The 25361-nt window shown below is 40.0% G+C and overlaps 1 protein-coding gene across 7 annotated transcripts in view; it reads left to right on the top strand.

Annotated features, from left to right (window-relative positions):
- Nucleotides 1-25361, top strand: part of LOC120517029 (homeobox-containing protein 1-like) — a 302918-nt gene that overhangs the window by 133786 nt on the left and 143771 nt on the right. For 4 of the 7 annotated variants that reach the window (XM_039739105.1, XM_039739103.1, XM_039739102.1 and 1 more), the window contains exon 7: nt 21023-21070. The exons of the other annotated variants lie outside the window; for them this stretch is intronic. In XM_039739105.1, coding sequence (XP_039595039.1) covers nt 21023-21070 — 48 coding nt within the window. The remainder of the gene's footprint in view (nt 1-21022; nt 21071-25361) is intronic. 7 annotated transcript variants of the gene reach the window in all.

Here is a 25361-nt window from a genome sequence, read left to right as displayed (position 1 = left end):
GATTTTCCTGTGATACTGCTCTGGATAAGGGGATTTAGAAAATGTATTTGCTGCTCCTAATCATCTGTTGTTTTGTGGCTGTCTGCACTCCTGTATTACCTGCTCTTACTTTGCTCATTAAGGCTTTACTGTTTTTTTGCATGGGTTATTCAAGTCTCACTGCCCCTAACCTTGACACTACATGCTTGTTTTTCTTTGTTTCCCTCAATATAGCTAGGTGGGGTCTGCACACTGATTCAAGCATAAGAGCCCGGTTTGTCCTAAACCCCCATGATTTTCATGATCACACCTGTAAGAACACAGTAGAATCTATTTTCTGGTTTTTGAGATCTTTTCAGGCCTGCAGCTGGCAAAATTCTGCCTATACATTAGCTCATACTCTGCACATTAAGGGATTTGCTGTAATCTCCAATACTGTAATCGCCGGATCAATCCTGGCTGCATCTCAAATTTACCGTTTTGAGTAGTGAGCTGCTGTTATTGTTAATATTATACTATAAAAACATAGATTTGATTTATGTCTGTAACAGCTGGTGTAAATTTCTAGTTAGTGTTTTTTTCACTTTTATTCTCTCAGTCACGATCACGATACAACCCTCCCCCCCACTACCATCCCTGATCTGACGCTGTTAGTTTTTATTTGAAACTGGGAATAACTGTGGATGTCAGTGGTGTTTTGAGATTAAGGAACTGGAAATTCTCTGATCCAGAGGGATTAAAGCTGACACACAAACGCTGGTGAATCATACCTTCTTGGTGTCTCATTGTCACTTGAATCTTTTTTATTCAATTTTACTGAGTGTTCCTACTCACGCTGAATTAGTATGTACCTTATGGTCCATGATGTCAAACCGCACTGACAAAAAAACAAAGACATAGGTATATGATATTTGGAATAATTCATTTTGTGACCTGTATAGTACATTTTGGAAAACATTGTGGCATTGATGTAACATTCATATTATTCATATTCATTCGCATACCTTCTTGTGGTTGTAATCAGTGACCACGTTTTTTGTTTTTTTTTCTGATCTTGTACAATCTCCACATTTTGGTGCATGGTGTGGTACTCCTGGACATGCAGAGGAAAGAATAGTACAGAGAGGTTAGTACCGCACTATATACACTCATCAAATTCAAATGTTTACAGTTCCCACACACCTAAGGACCGTCCTTCCTTCATTTATGACATGTGTACCTGTTGCAATGTACACACTTCTCTCTATGCTGTGGTTCCTATTACATTAAAGGAGCACCTGACACTGAGTTTACTTTCCTGGGGGAAATGGCAGTCTTGGAACAGAAGCTTGTCGCTGTTGCATCTTCTTTTTCTTTTTCCATCGCCTTTTCTTTGTCTTTTACAAGACAAAAAAAAATAAACTGACGGAGAGGTGCGAATGGATTTAAGGTGGGCTGGGATTACGAGTTTTTTGTAGGCTTCAGGGATTGTAGTGTTAAAAGTTTTCAAATAAAACCAACTCGCTTCTCCAATCACAGTATCATCTTAACATGAGTGTGAGGGAGAAAACAAAGATAATAGGGGGAAAGGAATTTGGAAACTAAACCTGCTATTGCTGGAAGATAAATCAATTACAGCAGAGATTGAAAAGAAATACAAATGATGGGAAACAAGAACAAGGGGAGAATAGTGGGAGATAATGAACTTCAGGGCCAAACAATTCTTTCAAAAAAAGGATCAGCTAGAAATGCTGCAGGAAAGACTAAAGATACATACAAACTGGAAAATGGAAAAGTTTTTTCATAGGCTTTGGTAATTCTAGTGTTAAATGGTTACTTTGTAACTCTGGCTGTGGAATGAGTGTTATTTACCTTGAAAATATAACAGTCACTAGCAGCCAATGAGCATGCTCAGTGCTAGACAGAGATTTGGCTGTTCCCAGGTCTTTACATGAAACACATAGCCTGCCTGTGTTGGACCCTAATTGTATCACCAGTAACATGTATGTGATGCTGTTCTCGGGTATTTACATGAACACATAGCCTGCCTGTATGGGACCCTGCATGCATCAACAGTAACATTTATGTGATGCGATCATTCTAATATTTAAGACTATGACTGATTGGAGACTCAGAAGTACTGATATCATCATTGCGAGTGGAAGTAGTGCTGAGAGTTTTCTTTTCTGAGATGTAAGCAAGCTAATTATAAGACAAATTTTGCCCCTAAAAACTGTGTTTTGGGTTTCGTTTAGGGAGCCGTGTGAAAATTTTTAAAGGTTTAGAGAGGTTTTCTGCTTTTTTTTCACCAAAACAGGAGAAAATGTAGCTGGGTGTTTGGAAAGCTACTTGTTACTTGTACTCTTATGTTATTTGTATTCAAAACTGGCATCAGCAAGGCAGAAAGCAGTTGCTGACACCAGCAAGTCTGTATGTAAATAACCCGTATCATAGTGACAATTTGTTAAAAGTAACAGTGATTCTTTAAAGGGAAAAAGTCAAGGCATATAAAGAATCACCACACCACATAGCACTCATACAGTTAAGCATTAATGTTAGTAGAAAGCGAGGGCACAAGTGTTCATGAATAAGATAAGTATTTATATTAAGTGCAGATAGGCGAATGACTTCAAATTGATTAAGAGAGGAACTCTATGGCGCACAGACAGGCATCTACCAGTTAATCACTGATCATGCACAAGTAACTGTAGAAACAGAGAAGAGAATAAAGAAATAACTAGCTGCTAACGTTCAGTGAGCAAATTTTATTAGTAAGAAGGAAGAAGCATGTAAAAAGTTTGATGGATAGCACAGTTCTTAGCGGTCAGGAAAGTAGTGCAGTTAAGAGGGCAACAGCACAAGGGTTCATTAATATGAAGGAATACAAATGGTATGAGTGAAGACCTTCAAAGTAAGGACGAAATAAGAGGGGCACAAATTTAGGAGAGCAGATTGAGAAAAGTAAAGTTAAAAAAGACAAGCTATAGCTGCATTTTTCCAAAATTACGAAAGTTCAGTAGCTCTAACTTAAAAAATGGGATTCAACAAAAGCCTGACACGCCAAAATGATTCCACACACAAAATATCTTCGTTTTTAAAAGTTTTAGTTAAAATTCAAAATAAAAACCGGTCACACAAAAAAGAAAAATGTAAATAGCAAAAAAAAGAAAAATTCTTGTTAAGAAAAGTTCTGTTCAAAGCTTAAATCTTGTTACATTTCAAATCGTTACAATCACTTCAAAGTTTCTGAACCATTTCAAAATAATGATGGTCAGAAAACTGTATGCCTACCCCATTTCTAAGTTGAAAATGGGTGTTTAAAGTCCCTGTGTACTGGGACCTGTTCTAAACAACAGCTGACTCAATTATCACACTGTATCTCAGTTATAGCAAGAACTCTCTTACTAATTTATACGGGAAAAGACTATACTATTGTCTTTGACTATGAAAGAAATGTATATTCTGTTCAAATTAAACAAACATTAATATAAGTTTAACTCAAAGCTTTAACTTTCTAAGATTGGATCTTACATTTCTGGCTCCTAATTGGCTATGCAGAGGTGGAGACAGTTACTATACTTCTATATAAGCCAATTAACTTACTTTTACATTAACTGTTGTTTCCCAATCACTAGCAGTAACACAACATTTAAAAATTTCTTATTTCAAACATTGGCAGTTTCTTGAAGCTGGCACAGTTTATTCACAGGTCTGTCCAGTGTGCTGGTTTTGATCTGCACACAAACTCTTCTGACTGAACCTTTTGTATCTTGCATTGTCTTGATGACTCGACCCATTACCCAGTAATTGCGGGGTGTAGCTTCATCTACAATTAAAACAACGTCCCCAGGTTCAAAATTTCTTCTTGGTGCAAGCCACTTTTAACGTTCTTGAAGTATTGTCAAATACTCCTTAGTCCATCTTTTTCAAAGCAAATCAGCCATGTATAGAATTTGCTTCCAGCGTCTTCGAGAGTATTGTTCATTTTTAGAAAGGAGTTCAGGTGGCATATCAGGTTGTCTTCATTAACAGCAAGTGATTGAATGTGAGTGGTTCCAAATCATTTGGGTCATGTTCAGAAAGTGAATCGTTCATTTGATCTCTATAAACCATGTGTACACACAGAAATGTTGCATACGAACGTTTCCACATTCAAATCGCAATGTATAAAACCTAAACTTGGCGTAAAGCCACGCACATTTCCACGGTACCTCATACCCTGTCGTACACATGTTCTCATCTCGGTTTTGCAGACTGGCAGCACCCAGCGTCAAAGCAATGCCACTGTTCCTGTGTGGTTTATCTTTCTTTTTCAGATCCACATCCCTGACACGGCTTTATAAATACACTGAAATTAACTGCATATTGTTTATTAGTTTAATGCATCTGATTGTAATTAACCTGTAACAATATAATGGTCCACAGAATGGTCAAACTATTCTACATACCATAGCTGCTTTAGCGTTGTTACTCTCATTGCACCTTCTTCTTCTTTCAGCTGCTCCCGTTAGGGGCTGCCACAGCGGATCATCTTTTTCCATTCGGAGCAGCTGATCGGAAAGAGAATTATCAGTATACAGCATCAAGCACACGCTGCCTCAGCCATGCTTCCTATTTGAACTGCTTCTTACACAGCAAACTCTTCAAAACCTTTACTGTACATACCTCGTGGTTCAGAAGCAGTTTCATCCCAAGAGCTCTAAACGCAGTCAGTCACTCCATCAACTGCTCCTTGTAGAACTGTTTGTACTTATAAGTACAGTTACCTCACTGTAAACTTGCGATACAGTTATAATATTGCACAACCTGAGCCACTTTATAAAGCGCGTATTTACATATGATGACGATATAATTTTTAAGATGAAATGCAGCAAAATGTTTATTACATTATACAGATAAAACTTTAACTTTATTTAAATAATCTATATTGTTAATAGTACGTTTTTCCTTGCCTCCACTTGGTATTCGCTGAAATTGTTCTATTTTTCCTCGTGGTTTTGCCATTGTCTTTTCACAGAACGCTGAGCTTAAGGGCTATTAATATTGATTTACATATTCAAAGAGGCGTAATTCTGGGAGGAGGTGGTCCAGGACAGCAGGCGCGTGCATGTGCATTACTTTTCTCGCTGATCGGGATTTATGTAGCGGAAGAACATGGAAGTTTGCATATGCACAAATTCCTGCATTTGGATTTTTCTGTGGGTATGTACATTCCCGCTTTTGTGCTTACACCATGTTATAGTGTGAGTTCTACACATGGCGTTATGCATGAAGCCCCTGGTCTTTTTGGCCACTCACGTTCGGGCTTCATTAAGAAACTTGGACCTTGTTTTGAGAAAGTTTTCTATGCTTAGTCCTCTGGCTGCTTGATCAGCATACCTGTGACATACCTCCATTGTGAAGGTTGTGAATGATCTCTGATCACGGTGATTCTGTTGGCAAAAAAGGTCTTGAATCGAGCATCAGGAATGAACAATGCTTTTTGTCCTCTTTATTGGTTAAGACAAGGTAAGTGACAGTGCCATATCCGTATTCACTGGCATCTGCAAAATGGTGCATTTGTGCTGTCTTTATGGTTCCGAACCTGGTAGGTTTGAGGCATCTTTTCACTTCATAGTTTGTAAGTAACTGTAAATCATCTATCCATTTTTTCTATTTCTGAATGTGTTTGACCTCTACTTTTTCATCCCACCAAAATTTCTCTGCATATGTCTCTTAGAATAAGCTTTGCTGGCAGTAAGGCAGGTGCTAGAAAACCAAGTGGATCGTATACTGAGCTAACAACAGACAGAATACCACGCCTTGTAGCAGGCTTGTTTTGTAACTTAATCTGAAATTTGAAACTGTCCGTTTCTGTGCACCACTGGACGCCCAGGGCACGCTCTTTGGGAAGGAGACTGTGGCTCAAATCTAAGTCCTTTTGTTCATGAACTCTGTCTTCTTCAGGAATAGACAATAAAACTGGTCTCTTGATACTCACCAAGTTAGTCAAATAAAATCCCCCTTTGAGGCATAGAGCTTGGAAGTCCTTTGCCAGCTTTATTGCTTGTTCTTCTGTTGCCACCAACTTTAAACAGTCGTCAACATAGAAGTTATTGAGAATGGTGTTAACAGCTTCTTCAGGAAATGTATATCTGGCATCTTTGGCTGTTCTACGCAAAAGCATAAGAAGCACAATTGGGTGAAGAAGTAGCACCAAAAAGATGTACTGTCATTTTGAATTCTTCTAGGTCTTTACTTAGATTTCCTTCAGGCCACCATAAAAAGCATAAAAGATCACTGTCTTTATCTGGTACATTAACTTGGTAGAACATTGACTTAATATCTACCATTACTGTTACTGGTTCCTTTCTGAATCTTGTAAGGATGCCAATGAGGGTGTTAGTTAGATCTGGGCCTTTTAATAATTGTTCATTAAGTGAAGTCCCCTGGTAGGTGGCAGTGCAGTCAAAGACCACTTGAATCTTATTTTTCTTTGGATGATACACACCATGATATGGGATGTACCACACCCTGCCTTCGTTGCAATCCATGCTTTCTTTGGGTACCTTGAAAGCGTAACCCTTGTTGATAATGTCTTTCATGAAGGCTTTATACTCTTCGTGGAAACCTGAATTTTGCTCAGTTTTCTCTTGAGCCCTATAGCACGCCATTCAGCAATACAGCAATTGTTCGGCATTTTAAGTGTTTCATCCTTCAAAGGCAAATGTAAACAATAGTGGCCACCTACCAGTCTTGCAGATTCTGAGGCTATGCGCATGAACCTGCTGTGACATCTCCTCTTTTTCTTCACAGCTTTACTCTTGAAAATCTGTGTTATACTGTTGCAGCAACATATCTTCAATCTCTGTTATTGACACTCATTTGATTGAATGTTTGGGCAGCTTACCACTTTGTTTTGCAGGGTCATCTATCTCTTTGCATGGTCCACCAACCACCCATCCAAGTGCAGTCTTCATAGCATGAGGTCCACCTCCTTGGCTAGGTATGATTTGCGACTCCTCAAAGATTTCTGGGTAGTTGATTCCTATTTAAAGATCAACTTCAGAGTCAATACGAGATAGACATACCTCTTTAAGATATGCCCACTTATTGATGTCTTCTTGTAGTGGAATAACTTCTCTGTTCACTGGAATGGAGACATGTGTAAAGACCTTTGGCAAATTATTATATTCATCATCATTGAGACCACAGACTTGTAAATCTGATAAGACAGAACATTGGGTTAGCATTTTTGAATCATCCTCGTAATTACTCATCATTCTCAATACTTGTGTTCTTTTCCCTTGAAGGTTTAATTGTCTCTGGAGTTTTTCAATGAAGATTGTTACTGTACTGCTGAGATCTATAAAAGCGTATGTTTCTACATGCCTTTCACTCATCTTAGATTTTACCTTAACAGGAACCACTTGCAGTGCACAATCTTCACCGGCCCCAGTAAAGGCACCAATTCCAGACTCTGTTTCCTTTTCAGTAGATGTTGCCACACTGGCTTTAGCTTTAGATGTTGCTTCACTCTCTTTTTTGATGTGCAGGGTATCTGGGTGCTGATAAGAACATGTCTGACACTTCATTCTTTCTTGACAATTTGTACCAAGATGCCTCTGTTTGAGACAGCAAAAGCATAAACCTTTAGATTTTAAAAAATAATTTCTTTCTTTGTGTGACAGTTCTTTGATTTTACTACACTCAGCAAGGGTATGCTGGCCATTGCAGAATACACAAGGCTTTTTAAATGCACTGGTATCGTTAACAGTCTTTTTTTAACAAGGTTTCTTGAGTCCCTTTTTCAGCAGCATCAGAAATACTTGTAGCAAAAATACCTCCTGATCTTTGACCATACTTAAGAAGAGACCTAACGTTGTCGGTCTTTTCCTTTTTCTCTGTGCTACCTCTTGAAACTTTTCCATAAATCTTCTTCTTCTTCTTTCAGCTGCTCCCGTTAGGGGTTGCCACAGCGGATTATCTTCTTCCATATCTTTCTGTCCTCTACATCTTGTTCTGTTGCACCCATCACCTGTGTGCCCTCGCTCACCACATCCATAAACCTTCTCTTAGGCCTTCCTCTTTTCCTCTTTCCTGGCAGCTCTATCCTTAGCATCCTTCTCCCAATATACTCAGCATCTCTCCTCTGCACATGTCCAAACAAACGCAATCTCGTCTCTCTGACTTTGTCTCCCAACTGTCCAACTTGAGGCTGACCCTATAATGTCCTCATTTCTAATCCTATCCATTCTCGTCACACCCATTGCAAATCTCATAAATTGGATGCATAAATATCTTAGCCTGTTTATGTAAAAAGGTAGTTAAGTCGCGAATATCAGTCTCTCTGTCCTCTCTTTCTTTAATTTCATAAGCTAAGTTTCCCCACTTATCTTGTAACAAATATGAGAGCTTTGAGAGTATAGTATGGATGTTTTCATTGCTATTAAATGCCGCTCGATTTCTTATGTATGCATCTACTACAAACACTTGGTTGCCGTAGTAACTTTAAGCTGCTTTCTAGCTCTTTCATAAACTTGATCCAGTGGCAATCGTGCACAACCATTTATCATTTATTGAGCTGGGCCTCTTGTATATTGAATCAGGTAATCTAATTTATCTTGTGGGTCTACTAATAATTCACCTACAGCATGATCAAAGGCTCTGATGAAGTTTGCATAAGCCTGTGGGTTACCTGAAAATAAAGGGACCTGTCTATGTGGTACTTCACCCTGCGGTGCAAGAGGTGATGGAGCAGGTGTTATCTTTTATTTGTCTAGCGATTTAGCAATTTCAGTGATTGCTTACTGACATTCAGCTTGATGTTTTTGATATTCGGCTAGATTCTGAAATAACATATCAATAATATTGTGTCTGTAAGACTGTGCGTGGGCCCCTATGGTAGTTACTGATTGTACCTGCCTTTCAGACTCTAATTCATCCAACCGTTGTAGTATTCTATCGAGTGTCGATTGTTCAACCAATACTGCCGAAGAAGATGTTGATGCTGTAGCGGTTTGCTGTGCTGATAAGCCGCATTTCTTTTTGAGGGCATGTTTTAACTGAGGAGAAGCTTGTCTTACTTTTGATTTTGTGTGATCCTGTTCTTGCAATTGCATCTCTTTGAATTGATTAACTAGCTGTTTGTCAGATGAGCGTGTTAACAGGCTATTTGTATCTTTCAGCCATGTCATTAGAGCTTTCTCCGAATGTCATTTTCTGTTTTTTAATTGCGCCTTCTTTACTTAGCGCTGATAATAGACTTTTATGCAACTCCTCAATCTGACTGTGCATCTCACAAAAGATTCCAAGCTTTTGTGCTATTTCTATGTGATTTCCTGGAGTGTCTTTAAGGCTTTCGATTTCAGCCATAAGCTCAGAAAGCTGATCTTTTACATTCTCTGGCTCTGAGTCTGTACTTAGATCACTCCCGACTTCACTTGAGCCATGCTTAGACATTGCCATGTTAGCAGATCGAGTAACTGGCAGTGCGTTTCCTGACAGCAACTTCGTCACAATCGGGACACTCCAACCAAACAGATTACTTCCTTACACCGAGGCTTCCATGACTCAGGCAAAAGCACAAGCAATCATCCACAATGTCTTTCATAATATCACAGTCTCTTAAATCTTCTCAAATTCAGGTATGGTGACCTTGCTTTCATTTACGATCATGCAAAGATAGAAGATAAGATCACAGTACCTCTGAATAGCTCAGTTCTTTTTCTTTTGTTGTCAGTTTCTGGAGCACAAGAGACCTCTGTCCTCAGATGGTAGATTCCAGTTCAAGTTCAACACCTTCAGATGGTTAGTTTTCTGACGAATTGCAAAATTACCAAAGGTCACCAGCTCTAACTTAAAAAATGGGATTTAATTAAAGCCTGAAATTATTCCACAGACAAAATATCGTCATTTTTAAAGGTTTTTGTTAAAATTCTAAGTAAAACAGTTCACAGAAAAAAGAAAAATTTAAATAGCAAAAAAAAAAAAGAAAAATTCTTGTTAAGAAAAGTTCTGTTCAAAGCTTAAATCTTGTTACATTTCAGATTGTTACAAATCACTTCAAATGTTTCTGAACCATTTCAAAATGACGACATTTCTGAACCATTTCTAAATGATGATGGTCAGAAAACTGTATGTCTACCCCATTTCTAAGTTGAAAATGGGTCTTTCAAGTCCCTGTACTGGGAACTCTTCTAAACAGCAACTCAATTATCACACTGTATCTTAGTTATAAAATGGAAGCCAATCTTCGTGACAGAAGAAGGTTGCTTGCTCTGCGAAGCCGGGTCCGTAAATGGTGAAAGGGGCGGACGCATAACCGATTAGCCACTCGGTCGCAGGAAAGTAAACAGAGAGCCCTTAAAGCGGCGGTGGCAGGACAGAGGCAAGGCAGACAGAAGGATTCAATCAACAAGGTTTATAAAATGAAATATCAAAAAATACAAGGAAAAACATGAAATAACTATATACAATAAATAGAATATGAAATAACTAATAGAAATAAAACAATCATTTATGAAAAAAGAACATGAAATAACTATAAACATGAAAAAAGAATACGAAATAACTATACACATACAATAAAAAAATTAATGAAAAAACTATATACATAGAATAAAAATTAGTGCCATAACCTGTAGATGAAGCCCAAAATTAAAAAAGAAAATTGAGAGGGAGGCCTGCCAATATAAAAAGTGCCAGTCATTTACAAAGATTGCAAAAAAAAAAGTAAAAACAGCTTGAAAAAGGAAGGAGGCCTCCTTGACAACATATAGCAATGTGGCTGCAGAGCAGCAGTAGCTCAGTCGGTAGAGCGGGTTGTCCAGCAATCGGAGGGTCGCAGGTTCGATCCTGGCTCCCGGCATGAGAATGCAGCTGTTGTGTCCTTGGGCAAGACACTTAACCTACCTTGCCTGCTGGTGGTGGTCGGAAGGATTGGTGGCGCCAGTGTTCGGCAGCCTCGCCTCTGTCAGTGCGCCCCAGGGCAGCTGTGGCTACAAAGTAGCTTATCATCACCAGCGTGTGAATGTGTGTGTGAATGGGTGAATGACTGTTGTGTTGTGAAGCGCCTAGGGGGGTTCTTGAACTCTAGTAGGCGCTATATCAAATACAGGCCATTTACCATATAAAGTGCCAGTCATTTGGAAAGATTGCAAAAAAAAAAAAAAGTAAAAACAGGTTCAAAAATGAAGCAGGTATCTTTTTCTGCCAACATATAAAGTGCCAGGCAGTTATAAAAAAAGAAGAAAAAAAAAACAATGTAATCTACAGATTAACAACAGAAAAATTTAGTGGCCATCCCCCTGGCACGATTTTGCTTTTGTTTTCTCTTTTCCTCCAGCCACTCCTGGACGGTTTTGCCGGCTGACGTGGAGCAAAAGAATTCTCCCCCAAATTGGCTGTGGCCGAACTCTTTTGTTTTAGGTCGGCCACAGCACTTGCAGGTATAGGACTCGATATTTTTCCTTTCTTTGGGGGGGATTCCTTGCTGTCGTGCTAGCTCGTCCACCTCCTGCTTTTTCTTCTGCCGCCTGGCAGTGGTGCAGGGTACTGGGGGTCCTGCCTGCGGCGGTGGAAGCGGAGGACTGGCAGTGTCAGCCGGCGGGGTAAGTGGCTGGGTGGCTGGTGCTTCATGTGGCAAGGGGGGGTGCCCAATGATGACTGGTGTCACATCCATGGGGCCCCGACAGCCCTTTCCTGGCATAGATGGACAGCAACCACTTTGTACCGGGCACCGGGGTCATCTGCGTTAGTGGAGGCAGAGTCGCAGGTGGCTCGGCACCCGGTGTGATGAACTTGGTGACCGCGAACATGAACTTTCTAGACCGCCTCAGTCAGGACCTGGTGTGCTTCTCGAGCAGATATCTGCGCAGCCGTGTGGCCCCGTTGCCCAGCATGCGCTCACGCATCTGCCCGATGAGCTTTTTGTCGCCGGATAACCTGTGTTAGACAGAACAGAGATGTTAGGACTGCCCGTGTGTGCCCGTCTGCCTGTGGAGAGCTGACCCAGCCATCAGAGACTCCTTGTCTGACCTGTAAGTCAGGATAGCTGGAAAGTCATCCCGGTGCGTGTGGTGCAGCTGATCCAGGATATCCTGCGACCAGCCCGCCACCTTCCTCCTGCAGTGCCGGCACTCTAGGTACTCCATGGCCATAAAGTACCATCCGTCTGTGTCCAGGACCCTCCGGACGGTCCTGTAGAGTCCGGCTCCCAACAACCTGTGGCTGCACGCCGTGCAGGACAGCTTGTAGCCCCACATGCGGTACGGCTTCCACAGGAAGAACGGGCGCTATTAAATGGTGTCGTACGATGTCGGGGGCTGGAGGTGCATGTTGCGGGGGCCGGGAGGATGCTACCAAATGCGAAGGTTGGAGGTCAGCACAGGCTTTCCGTCCTTGCCCCTGGTTACCCACTCGTGCTGTTCCTTGGGTAGTGAAGTCCTCCAGCCCTCGGGCAAAAGTAGCTGTGTGTGTGTGAGAGAGAGAGAGACACAGACAGAGAGCATGAGCAACAGAAAAACAAACAAAAAGAATCAGACCGGTCCTGTTCATTTCCCGGCAATGCAATTCAAAGAAACACATCCTTTTAACTCACCTCTCTCCTGGCTACGGATAGCGTTTGCGAAGGCTGCTTTCCTGGATCAGCCGTCGGTTGGGAGCGCTGGGATAGCACTGGCCCTCTACTGGTTGCAGACTGGGAGGTAGATGCTGGGGAAGGTTGTTTACAAATTCAAACAAATAACAGGTTAAACAGAAAAGTGAAGGAGCCACCACCAGTTCCATGGGTGTTTGTCACTTACCAGCCTTCAGCTCCATGCTGGCCGACAGCAGCACGTCATCTGGAATCTCGAAGACGGAGGCTGCTGCACAGAGAGAGGCACTGGGGGCAATAGTGGTGGTTTTGGGAAGGAAGGAGGTTGCTGCTGTCTTCGCCTCATCTCTCCGCCGCACATACAGCTGGGAGCGCATGCATCTTGTTCCCGACTTTGGTGGTCAGGCGCTGGAGCCATTTGATGTAACTGCATTGGGGTACAACAGCGGAAGCGGTAACAGGTGAACAAATGGAAGCAGGGTCCCACTACCTTGCTGGGCCCTTCCCCTCAGACCCCACCCAAAAGTCTTTTTCTCTCTTCTTGGCCTCTCGATCTTCTGTATTGTAAAGGGCCTCAAACGTCAGATATCCGTGTTGGTCGAAGCCGACAAGCCTCTTGCCCTTGTCCGGGGCCCCGGCCGACCCGTCTCTCTCCCGTCGATGGCGGATGGCCGTCTTCACGTCGGGAAAGAGCCAGGTGTAGGACTCCAGGGCGTTCTTATTGCTCGCCAACGGGCTATCCGACACCTGGCCATCTTCACGCTCCCTCAGGTGGGTTGCCAACACCATGACGGCATAGCCGAGGTCATGGGTCAGCAACTATTTAAAGGTCTGGCCCCGGTACTGTCCAAACTGGAGCTCGCTGGTGCTGTGCACCAGCTTGGAGTCCCCGGGTGTCACCACTTGCGGCCCCGCACGTGTCTCCTGGCTTGCTCCCTGACCGTCTCGGCCGACTTCACCTTGAACAGCACAGAGCCGCTCAGGCGGGTTGCCTTGGCGACCTGGACCGCCTCGGCGGAGGCCTTGAGGGTCAATTCGCCGGAGGTCTCGCGGCGGAACTGTGGCACAGGGTTCAAGCTGGATAAATCAGATAAACCAAGAGAAAGTTACAATTCCACTCCAAAGTTTTACGACACCTGTTTTTCTTCAAATTTAACCAGCTGGAATGCAACTAGTGACCTGAAACAGATCCGCAGGAAACTGACAGACATTTGACATTTAAAGTTTAGGTTACCAAAAACTGAAATTAAAAGAAATTTCAGAATATTACAAATTGGCCTTCAGGGAACAACTAATAGGTTAAAACCTCCATTTAGTATGCACCAAGGGACGTTGCCTCCAACAGAGACAAAATAAATAAACCACCACCTTTGAACAAATTCTATAGGCACCAAGCCCAATATCCCAAAAAGTGTTTTTTTTTTTTTTTCCCGAATTAACCTTTGTCTTATTTAACCTATGAATACTTACATGTCAACACCGCAGGTGATGTTGGGTCTATTAAAACAATGCAATCAACCAATACGTCAGTTAAAGAAAGAAACCTTTGCTTTGACAGGAACATTGCTACTACAAACAAAGACTCAACGTAGGAACACTAGTGGCAGCCATGGTAACAGATACCAAAAAAGAGTTAATTCTCAATTCTGAAAGAGTAAAAAGGAAAAAACAAAAAAATTAAATATAATGGTTAGTAATACTAATACACACTTTTTTTAAGGCCTTTAATAATGTTACAACTACCTTGGTTACACTGCATTTTCCTATTGTTAGCATTATTATTATTTTATTATTTATTATTAACAAACATCATTATAACGCAATTCTGTCTATTTACAGATATTTATATTACTGAAACCAGTTTACTTAAATACAAAAAAAAAAGAATACTTTTATTAATAGGTACAAAACAAATAAATTCTCATTACATTCAACTACATCTGTTTTATTTCACTTCTATAATCCTTGTGCACTAAGAGTAATATCAATAACACAGTTTCAATAGTATCAGCGGGCCCCACTTTAAGATGAGACTTGAAACTTGAAACATGACATCGCCGCTTTTACACGGGGAGGCGGATCTTTCCCAACAAAACTTGAAACGCATCTCTTTCTCAGTCAATAAAAGTTTACAAAATACTTGGCACAAGAGCGCTGCGACCAATCGCTGCACGGCGTTGCACGCTTCTGCTTGTCAATCATCCCACAACTCGGCACAAAGACGGCACAGAGTCGCCGAGAAGATCGGAATTCTTTAGGCGCAATAGCAAGAACATTCTATCTCTTACCAACTTATAGGGGGAAAAAACTATACCATTGTCTATGACTATGAAAGAAATTTATATTCTATTCAAATTAAGCAAACATTATTATAAGTTTAACTCAAAACTTTAACCTTCTAAGATTGGCTGTTACAACAAGCAGCTAGCAATAAAGTGAGAGAATTACTTGGGATCCTATGGGGCAAGAAGTAGTAACATAACAGTGGTAGTTCTTTAAGCTATTATTTTTTCTTATTTAATCATTTAAGATAAATCATTTAAAATTAATAAAAAGGTTGAGCAATTTTAGCAATCAAATGCCAAATTTTAGTAATGAGGCCAGAGCAATACAACTCCTGATGAATGTTTTTTTGGAAGGAGCCAGTCTTCCTTAAATGGCTACGTCTGAAGGAAAACTGATCAAGCACTTTGAGCTCAGGGTCACTGAACTGCAGGAGAAGTTGGCTAGTCTGAATTGTAGTAGAAAATTAGTGGAACTGGCCTAGTTGTCCTTTAAAGTGGTACTAGGCACCCCTAAGGTCTCATGGGAGAAGGCTCCAGACCAGACTGTTAGAGATAGGTGGGTCACACTCTCAAGGCAAAGGGTGTACACTGTCCGAGGGTTATCTACCTCAAAATTCTGACTGTCCTTGCAAAGCTGGATGGTATCTCTGACAACTCTGAGGTGGTAGGCAGGCACGTGGAGCACCAGTGGGCCACCTCAAAGCCAACCCCAGAAGGAGAGAGACTGTGATAATGGGGGACACAGTTAATAAGGGGATTGAAGCGCAGGTTTGCTCCACTGAAAGAGTATTACGGGGAGTGTTACCTTCCAGGTGCACAGGTAGGTGATTTTGCTGGAAGGGTAGATATGCTCCTGACTAGAGCAAGGGTGGATCTGGTTGTCATTGTCCATGTTGAAATTACATAAATAAGGACAGGCTGTCAGCTCTGCAATCACAATTTAAAGACTTCTGTCAGTTCTGCAGTCCAGATTTAAAGAGTTAGGTTCCAGGCTGAGGAGCTGAACTGTTAAGGCAGTTTTCTCCGAAGTCCTGCCTGTGTATGTGCCAGTCCAGATAAGACTAAGGAGATTAGAAGGCTTAATGCATGGCTGAAATCTTGGTGTATGATAGAAGGGTATACATTTATGGGGCATTGGAACTCCTCTTGGAACAAATGAGACCTGTTCCAACATGACGTGTTACATTTGAAGGGGCACCATTATCTTGGGAGGCGTTTGAGTATGTTGGGTGGCTGGAGTCCAGGATGGTTTGGGAGTTTAGGTCAGGCCAGGTTTAGAACTATACATAAGGGGACAAAAATATTGTAAAAAACAAATATGCATAATAACTTGATTTCTAACCCAAAGTTTAAGTCAGTCAGTCAGTCAGTCATTGTCCAACCCGCTATATCCTAACACAGGGTCACGGGGGTCTGCTGGAGCCAATCCCAGCCAGCACAGGGTGCAAGGCAGGAACAAATCCCTGGGCAGGGCTCCAGCCAATCGCAACATAAGTTTAAGTGTAAATGTAAAATAAGTAACAAATTAAAAAAGCTTGCCTTAATGCTTGAAATACCATCAATAAAACAAGTGACTTGGAGTTGTATGTAGCTGAGAATAATGGTGATATTATAGGTATGAGTAATTCTGTGCTCTGATTCCCAAAGATCATGAGAAAGACAATTTCCTTTTGAGGATTAACAATGTATATGAAAAAAAAATAATAGCGACCTGGCTAAATGTCAAGGATGGGGATTAGTATGGCATAAGAATGCGTATAACATAACAAAGATGCATACATATTTTGGGAAGAATAAACAGAGCAGAAAAGGGGTGGGGTGTTATTTATGTAAAACAGAATTTAAATGCAATTCTTCTTCAGGTGGATGATGATTTATATCATCTGGAAAGCAATAGGGAAAGAGGCCTTATTTTAGAAATATGGTATAGACTAGAGCTGTCAAATTAGCCAAAAATGATAGAATATTCCATTCAAAAATAAGTAAGTATTCAAATATATTCAAACTTTGGTTAACGATTCTGGGTGTTGTAGATATACAGTTGTACATGCTCTTTATACTTTACTGTTATGGAGTAACAGACGCACAGCAAGAGCAATCACCAGCAGCATAACAAAACAAAAAAAATAGACCTAGCAGTACCTGGGCAACTCTTATTTAAATACAGGTCACAATACGTTTTCAGTGCAGGGTTAACAGGTGAGTGTTGCAAGACCCACATAACAATGCCACAAGCATTTTATGATTTGCAGAGGTACTGTGAGTGAAAGAAAATAAAGTGCATTAATGATAGTATAGTTGAGTTTACCATGGAAAGTAAAAGGGATCCCGAAGGTTATCCTAATTGTAGGATTAAAAGGAGAGGTATTAACTTACTTTAGGGTGTAAAAGTGATTGAACCTCATGCATTTTTCTGAAGTCTTTACATGTGAGGAAGTGGAGAACCTCCCAACAGTAACAGGGACTACTAAGGAGTTACTGAGGGATTTGGAAATTATAGAGCGAGAAGTACTGCACAGATTAAATAGGTTGAAATCAAACAAATCACCAAGACCAAATAATATTTTTTAGGCCTGGGTAAAAATATTAATTTTCCAATTGATTGTTATTTTTCATTTAAATGATTCAATATCGAATCTTAATGTCTTAAGATCGATCTTGTAAATCTCTATTGTGCTCAATTAATATACAAAGACTTTTGCTTATCTTCATTTTTGGCATCCAGTCCAGTAGATGTCACTAATGCGCCTGTTAAGGCTTTCTGTGGAAAAAGTACTTTACTATCTCAAAAGTGCTTTTAACACTTAAATCAGATGTGTGGATTTAGTACAGATTCAAACGGTGCATCAATAAAGAATAACTGGGTAAAATCAAAGCCATATGTAAGCTGTGTAACTGAAAGTTAAGTACTGTTGTAACACAACAAATTAATAAATCATTTATCCCAAAGTCAACCATAAATGTAATCTCAGTTGACATCCAAACAAGGAGAACCTAAATTTTCACTAGAGTTGTCAGATAGCTCCAAGCTTCCATCCAAATCAGCTTGTGTTCAAAAAATAACAATCTATACCAGTTTATATCTGTAAACATATGAGACCCTATACAATTGTTGAAAATAAGGGCTTTTGACAAATGATACAGGTTTTTGAACTGTGGTATGCTATACCAAACAGAAAGCAGACAAGTGAAGTTATTGTACCCAAGTTTTATGAAGATCTTAAGCAAAGTATTGCCACGTCTTTCAGGCCAGAGGAGAGAGTAGCCCTAACCTCCGACAGATGAACATGCAGGGCAGCAGATTTCTGTGTGATAATCACATGTGACTGTGTTAAAAATTACTTGGCACCTGTAGCAGATGTGTTTCAGATGCATGCCAGTCACACCAGGAGCAACCTTGCTGCTTATATGCAGAGCTACTAAGATGACTGGCTATTGTTCCAAAAACCTTTTTAGCATTTCCAATGTGCTATTCCATCGCATGACTGCATCAATCACAATTTTGTGTATTGGCAAGACAGATAAACATTGCTTCTCTTTAAGCATGTGGCTAGCTGTACTGCTAGGGTGAAAAACAGTTTTAAACATGTATCACCCAGCAAAGCAAGTGGGTAATGGGTGAAATTTTCAGAGCAGCCTGCAATACCAAAGTGAGTGTTTATGCAAAGCAGCCAAGGACACCACAAGCTGTACTGCACAGATCTTATTTGTGGTGTTATTAGTCACGATGGTTTGTTCCTTTACTTTTATTTTCTATGCATCCAGCATCATCCAAGCATCAGCACTAATTCCTCATTTTAAAATGCTTCCTTTATGTCTTAGGAGGAACTGTGAGGACACATTTTCGAGACATGTTAAAGTGACTGCTACAAGTGAGCAACCGATGATAGGTAGAATTGTAGAACAACATGAGGTTTCCTGCTGTATCTTTAATTTCAACTAATTCAGGGGAATAAACATGGCTAAAAGTTTAGTTGAAGGGTATCTACATGGAGATTCATAATATATCAATAGGTTACTGAATAACATTCATTATTTAATAACCAATATTTGATTATTTAATATTAATATCATTCACAAGATGATATAGATGTTTTATTAATTATATGCCATTGCATTCTATTAAAACAAAGAGCACCCCATAAAATGTGTGGACTCTGATGTAGCAATACATATGTTAGTTAAAATATGGGGAATTTTGAATAAAAAAAACAGCAATGGTATTTTCTTCTACATCTTGCAAATACTGATAGTAACTGTTCATCACTAATCAAGAATTTCTTCTTAAATGCCATTTTATGCTTATGCATATGTTATAAAGTCACTATGTAGACACCCTTCAAATAAAGTGTTACTGAAATTTGTCACCTTATATTAATGTTATCTATGCATGGCTAAGTAATCTCTAAAAAATGCCAGCACTTCAAATATATCAGTGCATGCTAATTCAGTCAGGATAAGATCGATATCAAATCAAATCCGGGAATTGTGAATCAAAATCTGGCTGTATCGGGACATCCATGCCAATACCAAGCCATAGTATTTATCCACTTGTGCTTAAGGAAGTTAATAAGTACATATAAAAACCCTCCATGCATATGTTTAGCAAGTAATCTTAATGTACATCACAGGTAAATTAATGGAAGGAATTATTAAGGAAGAGATTGAGTAATATATTGCAAGAACAGGAGTTTTACTGAACAGTTACCATGGGTTCAGACAATGGATGTCATGTTTTACTAACATGCTGGAATTCTGTGAAGAAGCAACACAATGATATGATCAGGGTTGTGCAAATTATATTATTTACCTTTACTTTCAGAAATAATTTGGTAAGGTCATGTTTGATGTTGGGCATCAAACGAAAATAAGTGGGAGTTTATGGTGTAGTATGTAGATGGTTGCAGAATTGGTTCAGACAGAGACAGCAGAAGGCTACGGTGTGAGCAATCTTAATCAGAATTGAGCTGAGGATGGTGGCAGGGTTCAGTGATATGGTAGCTGCTTTTTTAATATATATAAATGATTTGAATATAGGAATATAAATAACAGTCCGGTTAAGTTTGTAGATGATACCAAGCTATGTGGATTGGTAGATAATCTAGTATCCATTGAATTATTACAGAACGACTTGGACAGCATAAAGGCTTGAGCAGACTTGCGGCAAAACAAATTAAATGTAAGTAAGTGTAAAGTATTACATGTAGGAAATAAAATGATTAGATATAAATAAACAATGGGAGGTCTGCAAATCTTCTACGCGGTGTTGTGCTGGAGAGGCAGCATAAAAAAGAAGGACGTCTCACGCCTGGACAAACTTGTTAAGAAGGCAGGCTCTATTGTAGGAATAAAGGAATTACTCTTTAATTTAATATTGTTTTTTTGTATCAGTATACTGCTGCTGGATTATGTGAATTTCCCATTGGGATTAATAAAGTATCTATGTATCTATCTATCTATCTAAATTAAAAGTACACCATGTGAGAAGGATTTAAGAGTTGTAGCTGACTTTTCTCTATCAGCTTCCAGACAGTGCTCAGAAGCTATTAAGAAGGTTAACAGAATGTTAGGTTATATAGCATGATGTGTAGAGTACAAGTCCAAGGAAGATATTATCAAGCTTTAAAATGGACTGGTGAGGCCTCATCTGGAGTACTGTTTACAGTTTTGGTCTCCAGGGTACAAATAGATATAGAAGCACTAGAAAAGTAAGGAGAGTGACTAAGTTCATTCCAGGACTGCAGTAGATGAGTTATGAAGAAAGATTAAAATTGATTATTTTCAGTCTAAGCACAAAAAGTTTAAGACTTGACATGATTAAAGTGTTTAAAATTATGAAGGAAATTAGTGCAGTAAACTGAGACTTACTTTAAAATGAGTTCAACAAGAATGCTGGGAAACTATTGGAAAGTTCAAATTCAAAGTTTATTGTCATGTGCATAGTAAGGAAACATTTTCCTGTACAATGAAATTCTTTCTTGTTAAAGGTAAAACAACCAAGAGGAAGTTTTTCTTCACACAGATAACCATAGATACATGGAATACATTACCAAGTAGAATGCTATGCCATAGGACTTTAAGGACCTTTAAAGCTAGACTTCATGTTATTTTGGAGGAATTAAGTGGATAGGACTGGAAAGCTGTGATGGTCTGAGTGACCTGTTCTGTCTGATTTCATCTGTTGTTTTAATTATTCATTTAGTGACCAAAATACAAGATATAGGAGAAAATAAAGGAATATCCCAACAAGGTGAGTGAAACTATACAACTCTGCTTAGCTCCACTGCATATCTCAAAATCACCTGAAATACTCCCATCATACTCGTCCTTCTTTTTATGTTCTTATGAAAGAATGAAATCATACCAGGCATCTTTGGAGAACAACCATTTTTTCTAATAACTTAAGGAGGCCATTTTAGCTAATTAAGTATAAAGCCTCAATAAGATCAATAAATGTAGTGAAACATAGTGAACTATCGCAGAATTAATGTCTTGTCCATCTTCTAGCTCAAAAGCCACCCACTGTGACTCATTCTGGATTTTCTGGATTCTGACCCGTGTCAGTAGAGACAAGAGAAATGCTACTAACAAGGGAAATGCCTTCAGCAGTTGTTACAGTCTCTGATTTCGCCCTTGTTTCTGTATATGGTTAAAATTCTGGCATCTCTCATATCCATAGCGATAGCCTTTTTCTTCCATTATTGACAGAGTAGTTCATACAGACGCACAAGAAAAATGCTTTTGCAGGTGTTGGCCTGTTCTGGGTTAGTTATAAAATCTAGGCGTCTGTATCTTGTGATGAGAGAAAAAGACGAGTTTCATTTCAGACCCATTTTTGTGAAACCGATTTTAAAATTAATTTGCATGTGATTTCACAACTACAAAGCAACTCCCTAAAAAGGTTTTTTAGGGTGGAAGACAAGAAATATTCTTCTCTATAGCCTCTTCACTCTTTGAACATGTGTTTTTTTCTGTAGCACACCAGTAAAATCCTTTCTATTCTATGACACTCTTTCACATCACCATGGCGAAATGCAGGGTGGTGTTTAAAAATGTGACATGCTGCATATATTCCACTTAAAGACACACCAAAATAAGCCATCATTCATATTGCTGAATTTTTTTCACAGCAAAAAACTTACAATGCTGACAGAACATTTAATGGGTTTATTGAAGTCTCCAGAGTCTGAAATGATAGTGGAATGGGAAATGCAATGGGGGCATCACTATTGGCTTCTAATGTTTTGAATATTTCATCCCAGCACAGAGTAAATTGGTATTGGTGAACAGATACTCTTCCTCCAAGAGGCAGTATTAGAACTCCATAAACCACTTTCTTTATGCTTGCTAAAATATGAGTCCGGCCCACCCATGGTTTTCAGTTTTTGGAGACTGGCTGTTCTTTCTCCTTGGACTGTTGTCTAGAGCTGGGCCTACAAGGACCCCCAGTTATCCTTTTCTCTTTCCCAGGCTAGGAAGTAAGAGATATAAAGTTAGTGGTGACCTCGGGGCCCTTAACATTCATCTTGCAGTTCCAGGTATCTGGGTCCTGCACCTGTTGTGAAGCTTTAACAAGTTCGGTGTACCTGTTGTAGTCCATTCCCCGCTTAACCTTTGAGACCAGACAAATAAAAGAAGCCAGACCAAGTTAAAATTAAATGTTTTACCTTATTTATTAAAGTACAAAATAAAATACAAAGATAATTCTATTACCTACAGATCATATCAACATGAATCTTAAACTTTTTGCTTGTTTAAACTATTCGCTTTAATATAGTTAAAAAGTATAAGTTATAAAGAAAATAATAATCTTACAATAGTTCAGCAGTGATAAAACAGATTCAGACTTTAATTGCGGTCTTCATATTGATTTCTAAAGTGTCAAATCTCTTTGGGTTTTTGTTTGGTAATTTTAGTAATTTTCTCGTAGTGTATAACGCTGGTCACGTTGTGAAGCGTGTGCGGCTGAATGCACACTAAGGAGATGCCATTGGATCATCTGCTGTCTTTCTATTGCTGGCGAGCTGCCTGTACTGCTTGTCTCGCTGCCCGATCATTTCAAAGCCTGTACAGCAGTTGTCCATTTGCCACTTTCTTATCTCTGCCGCTCGCATTGTGAAGGGAGGGGGGTGGGGATGGGGGGGTCATAGGGTGGCTGAACACACGCTAAGGAGAAGCGGTCCGATCATCTGCTGGCTTTCTGCTGCTGGCAAGCGGCGTGTTTTGCTTGTCGCTTGTCTTTTTTTAAGAGCTGGGAGCACGCAAAGCGTGTCTGCCAGAAGCAATCCAACAACTGCTAGGTTAGATGTCCGTGGACTTGTTTTAAATGATGTCTCGCATAACTTTGTAAAAACAATACTTGTCCTTTATTTCTGGCCCTGGGCGTGGTTAAATCTCTTTCTCACAGGACGTATAACGCTGCTCGCCTTTTGATAGCAGATGAAAGCATGCTGAGGAGATGTCGTTAGATCATCTGCTGATGCTGTTGCACTGCCCGTCAATCATTTTAAAGCCTGTACAGCAGTTGTCCTTTTGCCACTTAATGTCTCTGCTGCTCACGTTGTAAAAGGGGGTTGCTGAACACAGGCTAAAGAGAAGCGGTCGGATCATCTGCTGGCTTGTTGCTTCTGGCGAGCTGCCTGTTATGCTTGTCGGGCAGCCCGATCATTTCAAAGCCTGTACAGACATCAAATTGTCTTCCGAGAAGATCACGTCTCGTCTCCCTAATCTCCCTCCCAAAATGTTTTTTATAATAGAGAGAAAAGTAAAAAGCAAAAGTAAAAAAAAGCTTGATTCAAAAGTTATATTTATTTGCAGCTTTTAAAAGAAGAACTGGTTTTAACTGATATTCTTATCTTTGTGTTCAGCTTGTTTAATTTTCAAATCATCTAAGCCTAACAGTCATGTCTTTAAGTTTCAAACTTAATATTTTTTATATATGAGTGCCTCCAGCCCATTTCAGACTTAATTTGAATGTTTGGCCAGGGTGGTCTGTTGTCTTGACCTTGTTTACCTACACTTAATCTTCGACTTCAAAGGGATGTACCTGAGCCTGTACATTATCATTTCTCTTGTGTGCAGCTTCTACTGCCTATACCCAGTTATGAGAAAAATACAGTATGTAATGAAACAGTCTTAAAGCATAGCTTGCTGATTTCCTTACCTCAGTGACCTAACATCAGCAATTCTGTAGTGCAATTGGCATACTCCTGTCCCTTTAAAATGAAAAAATGGCAGACTCTTCTAATTTATTTAACTTAAATTAATCAAAAACAGATTTGTCCAGTGATGAACTTGCTTCCTGTCCAGGGTTACAGTTGGTTTTTTGTCTTGTGCCCAATGCAGCAGGGATAATCTCTGAACCCTGTTACCCTGAATTAGACTTGGATAGACTAGACTAGGTTTAGATCTATTGTTACTAGGCCTGGAAGCTGACTGCTCAATATGCAATATTATATTATTTACCTTACTGTTAAAGAAATCTGTAAACTAACTGCTACTTGCATTGCTGGAATTATTTTAGTCAGTTTGAATTCATTATTTGTCAGATTAGCAATTGCACTAAATAAAACCATTGATTTGATGTTTTTTCCTTTATTGATCTATAATAGTAATTAGAGTACCTTGTGGTGTAGCAGGTCCACAGCTCACGTCAAAAAGGCCACTTTTTAAATAAATAATCACCGCACTCGCGGCTTAGAGAGGGGGCGTGGTATTTGTGGTTGGAAGCGGTTCCCGGATGAATTTGTAATGCGGGCGAACCTCGCTTAAGTGCACAGATGAGGAGTCGTCCGCATCTGTAATTGTTCCCGGGAGCTGTTAATTGCTACATCTGATCCACGCCCCCATAATAAATAGAAGCACGAGGCGGCTAACAGGGGAATGAAGAAAGAGAGAAGGAAAGACAAACGGAGGTTGCTGAAGAAGAAGGCAGGAAGTAGAAAGAAGATTGCCGGTGTGCAAGAGTGAGCGTGGAGCGAACCCATATCATCACATTTGGTGGCAGCAGTAAGATGAGCTGGCAGTGGGGACAGAAGAACAGGAGACCGAGCAGCAAGCGAGATTGGTGCCAGGTTTTTAAAGAACCCACAGACCCAAGCCGAAGGAGGTCGTTTTAAAGGATGGAGCTTTTTAATGGACATTTATTCATTTGATTGATTTTATTGTCTTTTAAAGGTTCTTATTCTTTTAATGTCCTGTTTTTACAAGGAGGGGTTGGGTTGGTTTTAGTGCAGGGTTGTTTTTAGTGCTTTTATTTATTTTTGTTTTAGTGCAGTGATAGTGTGGCCGAGCTGTGGACCTGGGCCACCAGTTGCACAGGGTTGGTAGTGGCATGGAGCCTTCCCGTGCAACTGTGGCTTATGGGGGTGGAATGTGGTGTAGCGGGTCCACAGCTCATGTCAAAAAGGCCACTTTAATCGCCGCACTCTCAGCTTAGAGAGGGTGTGTGGTATTTGTGGTCGGAAGCAGTTCCCGGGTGATTTCATGATGCGGGTAAACCTCACTTAAGTGCACAGGTAAGGAGTCGTCCGAATCCGTAA

Source organism: Polypterus senegalus, chromosome 16 (genome assembly GCF_016835505.1).
Source record: "Polypterus senegalus isolate Bchr_013 chromosome 16, ASM1683550v1, whole genome shotgun sequence".
Lineage (NCBI taxonomy): Eukaryota > Metazoa > Chordata > Cladistia > Polypteriformes > Polypteridae > Polypterus > Polypterus senegalus.
Note: the sequence above shows the minus strand (reverse complement) of the source record. Positions and strands in the feature narration are given on the sequence as shown.